This window comes from Cenococcum geophilum (genome assembly GCF_001692895.1).
Source record: "Cenococcum geophilum 1.58 unplaced genomic scaffold K441scaffold_6, whole genome shotgun sequence".
In the NCBI taxonomy this organism is placed as follows: Eukaryota; Fungi; Ascomycota; class Dothideomycetes; order Gloniales; family Gloniaceae; genus Cenococcum; species Cenococcum geophilum.
The window spans coordinates 2,286,561-2,292,067 of NW_027137564.1; the positions used below are offsets into that span (position 1 = coordinate 2,286,561).

A 5,507-nucleotide genomic window follows, 5' to 3' on the forward strand; every position below is an offset into this window, starting at 1 on the left:
CCAGATCTCGCGAACCTGCTCTAAAAACGCGCTAATTAAATCTTAAAGGTAATTAATGTGTTATATATTAACAGGACGCTTTAGGAAGAGCTTAATAAAACGTTAGATAAGAACGACGAGACTTTAGATAGGATTTAAGTGGATAACAGTAGAAGTTAATAGTAGATTTTAGTAGAAATTAAGACTAAGTAACTAATTAAGATAATGACGGAGCAAGCTTATAAACCTTAAAGGACGATTTTTTGCCTGCCCTTTCTATCCTAGATAAGATGCTAGAACCTTAATTAATTCCTATTAAAGGATCCTTAAGTTCCTTAGCTCCCTTAACCCGCTAATAACTATATTATAAATATATACCTATAGAGGATAACTTATAGGAAAATAATGGCGCAGCTATTAAGGAAGATAATATTATAAAAGGTAAATAATTAAGGAGGCTACCTAAACGATATACGGCTTATTTAACTTACCTTAAGGAGGTAAATAGCTTTAAAATACTTTAGACGGCCTTCCACACAGGCCTAAAATATTATAGGAAAATTTATCGCAATAAGCTACTGCCTCCGCCTAAGAACCAGAAGGAGCTTATAAAACATTAGTATAGGGCGGAATTTCTAGCTATTGCTATAAAAGAGTATACGGACCTAGAGGGTTATAGAATATTTAAGGTTATAGATAAGACTCCATTAGTTAAAACAGTGCCTACTATATGGAAATTCACCTATAAAATGGATACTAATGGTTATCTAATAAAGTATAAAGCATAACTTTGCATAAGAGGCGATCTATAAGAGTTAATTTATAAGGACACCTATATGGCAACTTTAATGGCTAAGGTCTTTAGAGCTCTTATAGTAGGTATTGTAGTATTTAATTTAGACGGTTGGTAGGGCAACGCTATTAACGCGTTCGCAAATAGCTTAATTAATAAAATAGTCTATATTAAGTGTCCGGATAGATTTACTATTAAGGGCAAATATTTACTATTACGTAGAGCTCTTTACGGACTTTAATAATTGCCACGTCTTTAGTATAATGATTTAAGTTAGGAACTAACTAAATTGGGGTTAAAGCCTGTTAGTAAAGAGCCGTATCTTTACTATAACAATTAGCTGATCGTATTCTTCTATATAGACGATATCTATACTATAAGTACTAAGAAGAACTAGTTAAAGCATTTAAGCTTTAAGAATATACTAATAAAGAAGTATAAGATAAAGGACCTAGGTAAACTATCCTAGTTTCTAAAAATTTAAGTCCTAAAAGATAGAAGGTAGAGGAAGCTATGGCTCTGTTAAAACTCCTATATTAAAAAGATTGCTAATAAATTTTATTTACCTAATATGCGCTTAGTTAGTACACCTATAAGCACTAATAAGCTCCTACTAAATCTAGAAAAAGCTTTAAAATAAGACATCTACGTTTACTAAAGGATAATTAGATTACTTATTTATATAACCTATATTACAAGACCTAATACAGCTAAAGCTTTAAGTAAGCTATTAGAATTCCTATAAAATTCCTTACCTCTTTATAACGCCGCAGTTTGTTAAGCTATTGCCTACCTATATTAGATAAGGACCCTCGCGATTAAATATTTAGGATATAATATAGGGAGTTAAGTCTTTACAGGAGTAAGTAACGCAGTATTTAGAGATAACTTAATAAGTAAACGCAGTACGGAAGGATATCTATTTACCCTATTTAGGGGACTAATTAACTAGCGCTCTATTAAGCACATTAGCATTTTGTTAGGGTGCTAAGATCCTGGAGGCCTCCTAGCAGGATTTTGATTTTCCTAATCGTCCTAATCGTCCTAATAGGCTCCTGACAGGAACCTAGCAGGATAATTATTTCCCAATTGTCCTAATAGGCTCCTAGCAGGATCCTAATAGAATTCTATATAGATATAAGCCCTATAGTTATATACCACTAATTAAATTAATTATTATTTATTTATTTATTGCTTAACATCTAATTTAGATCCCTATTAGGGCTATGCAGACTACTCCACACCTAGGGGAAATTTAATATTTTACCGGAAAAACCCCCTGGTCTTAGGGGACAAAAACCCTATAAGCTACCTTAGTAGGATAAAAAACCCTATTAACCACCTCCACGCGCAGCTGGCGGCCCCCTAGGGCTGCCCAGCAGCTATATCCAGACCTCTATAGATATTAGATCTCCTTAGTAACTACTATATCCTTCTTCTAGCTTATCCGTAGCTAGGGTTCGCTACGTCCCAACTAGGCCTTATTGTTAACCAATTAATTGCTATATACTTATAGCAGTTTCCTATATCTTAACCGTCCCCAACACACGCCACCTCTGTAGACTGTTTGCCGCGTATACCCTTCCCCCCCACCTTATCGAAGGCGTAAGGGGGATTTATCTATAACTGGCTCCGTAACACTAAAATGCAAGCGGGATATATATGTGCTTTAGGTATCTTTTATGCCTAGGTCCTAGTTACTAGGCCCTTTTTAGAGTAGCTAGCTGTAGAGAGAAGACAGGAAAACTATAGGGTTGTTATCTAGGCTGTTAGGCAGAATATAGTGCGGATAGCGAATAACTATATACTCTGCGAGCGATCGCCCTAGGGGTTAAAAAGGGGTGTATTTATTTACTCGTTTAGTAATGTCTTTAATTTAGGGTTTAGGGACGTTAAATTAGACTTATATCTATAAGGATTATATAGGTGGGCTTAGGTAAGGGCATAATAGTCGTTTACTATAAGGGGGCACCGTTAGCGGTAGTTTTCGAGATCTCACCATTCTGTATGAAAACTTTTCACTACTACCCACGTCTTAACGACCACCAGCTCCCACCCGTACGCTATATAATGTCTTTATATTAACTTTACTAAATCCAAAGACTAGTAGGTTTGTAGGCTAAGTCACCTTATATAGGTGTAGAGTCTGATTTTAACGGCCTATATTACAAAATTAATATATTCTGCTACTAATCTGCCTATATATTACCTTTATAATTAAATATATAAAGCTTAATCCTAAGATTTAGGAAGGGGTTATATTTTAATTAAATTTAGGAAATTATAATATAAAGTCCTTTTAGTTCTCTTAATTTTAAATCTAGCCTAGTGGGATTAAGGAGCTACGGCTCGCCGTTAGGTGTGTATATTAAAATATTATATAGAAAAAAGGGCGTTATAATTTTCTAGGCCTTATAAGATGTAGAGAATTATAGGGTTAATTTAGAGCCTTGCTAATACGTGATTTAATAGAAACTACCTTCTTTTTTTTAATCTTTTTAACGTGCTATATACGGGAATTAAAACTATAACCTCCAATTGCTCAATTAGGTAAGGGCCCTTGGCGACAATATAATAAGGCTTAGCGGTAATATAATAAGGCTTAGCGGCGATGCAATAATACTTAGCGATGTAATAAGGCTCGGCGATAATATAATAAGGCTTAGCGCCAAGTAATAGGAGGAAGGGGAGGAAAAGGAGGGTTTTAGGGTTGCTTAGCTATAACGAGGAAGTTATAATCTTGGTATAGTGTTAAACTTTATTTTAGGAACTTAATTAATAACTGTAAGGCAGTATTGCTAGGGTGTACGGTAGGGAGCAGGCAAGCCGAGCATGAGTCATATAGGGAGTCGATGGAAGAGGACGATATGGTAATGAGGGTAGGCAATAGCCTCGTACTGAGACGAACCGATGGGGGAGGAAGGAGGCTGTAAGCCCGAGGAGCTTATAAGGGGTGGCTAAGGCCTAGCCGAAGGCTAGCCTTGGCAGCCCCTAAGAGCTCCCGGGATGTAGCCAAGTAAGGGACCAAAAGTACCCTTACATTGCCCCCCCCTTGGTTAGGGCTGGCCCCCAGCCCGTATCCTAATAGATTGATTCTATATATAGAAAGGTAAGCAGTGTAGAAGCCTTGCTTGTACAGGGGAGTAAAGAAATGGGGAAAAAGGACTAGCCAAGCAGCCTTAATAAAAACCTTAACCTATAGCCAAAACCCAGTGGGAAAAAGGGCCTATTTTAGGTAGGAAAAGAGCGTCTGCTGGTGGGTAAGACTTAATCGTATCAGTCTTGGAGACAATCGCCTGCGATTAAGTCTCGACAGCTCTATGGCTGATAGCCAGATAGTCTCCACTTGGAGCCGGCTTAATCGCAAGAATATCCCTTATATTGCCCCCCCCCCCTTCTTGCGGTCAACCCCCTCCATTACCTTGCGGTAGCGGGAGATTATAGAGGGCTCGTCCCGGAAGGGGTTCGGAGAGATGTCGGGTCTTGTAAGCTTTTGAAGCAAGCTGGAGCTCTTGGAGCAACCAAAGCTTTGCGGAGATCGCGTAGGATCTTTAAGCTGCTGCCATTCTCTTGGGCAAGCTGTAGCTCTTGATGTAGGCTGGAGCTCTTGGAGCGACCAAAGCCTTGCAGAAAGATGATCGCGTACGATCTTTGAGCCGTAGCTCTTGAAGCTGTAGCTATAGCTTAAGGATGGCATTTAACCGCAATAGGATCTCATAAGCTGAGCTTGTAACTTTAGAAGAGACAATCGCGTACGATTAAGTCTCGGCAGCCCTTTGGCTGACAGCCGGAGAGTCTCCGGGTCGGGCCGTAGCCCTTAAGCAATCGCATAGGATCTTTAAGCTGAAGCTCGAGGTAAGCCGTAGCTCTGAGAGACAATCGCCTGCGATTAGGTCTCGGCAGCCCTTTGGCTGATAACCGGAAACTTTCCGGGTCGGAGCCGTAGCTCCGTAAGAGATCACATAGGATCTTTGAGCCGCCGCCATTCTCTTGGGCAGGCTGTAGCTCTTGAGGTAAGCCGTAGCTTAATAAGAGACAACCGCCTACGGTTTAGTCTCGGCAGCCCTCAGGCTGACAGCCGGAGAGTCTCCGGGTCGGGCCGTAGCCCTAAGACGAGCCGTAGCTCTAAGAGACAATCGCCCTGCGATTAGGTCTCGGCAGCTCTTTGGCTGATTGGGCAGTAACCCTTGATTGCATTTGATCTGGAAGCGCATGGTAGTAGCTGTAGCTTTAAAAACTAGCCGTCAGTTCTTTGGATAGCCATTGAATAGCAATCGGATAGCCTCCAGGGTAGCTGCATCTCTTTGAGGACGTTCAACCTTCCAAGCTCTGTTGGTGGCACTGCCCTGCGCAAGTGAACCGTGGTTGGCCTATAGAGTATTGCAAGCTTAATCGCGCACGATCCCCCTTGACTCCTGCCAGAAAGCCTTTGGATAGCAATCGAATCGCCTTCGGGTCGCCGTTGGGGCAGAGCTGCACCGCTGCACTGTCGATTGTATGCGTATACCAATCGCGTCGAGAGATGATCGCGTACGATCCGGATAGCCCCTTTGCCTTAGCCAGGTGGCTACCGTCTTCCTTGTCTCCTGATCCGTATCTACCACTGTAAGCGGATGCGATCTGCCAGACGTCTTACTGGTATAGCTGCTTTGCAGCATACGCGATCGTCCTAGGTAAAGGTAGAGGACCTAATCCGTATTCCAACACCGTTATACGGATGCGATCTCCAGGCGTC

At 40.8% G+C, this 5,507-nt stretch overlaps 1 protein-coding gene across 1 annotated transcript; it reads right to left on the reverse strand.

Annotated features, from left to right (window-relative positions):
* Positions 1–3,985: 3,985 nt before the first annotated feature.
* K441DRAFT_653987 (uncharacterized protein) lies at positions 3,986–4,798 on the reverse strand (the record flags this gene model as incomplete). The annotated part of the gene is made up of 2 exons (XM_067647623.1): positions 4,749–4,798; positions 3,986–4,428 (listed from the first exon to the last, which is right to left on the reverse strand). Coding segments are annotated over exons 1-2 (222 nt in total), but the record flags the coding sequence as incomplete, so codon positions are not given.
* Positions 4,799–5,507: the final 709 nt, after the last annotated feature.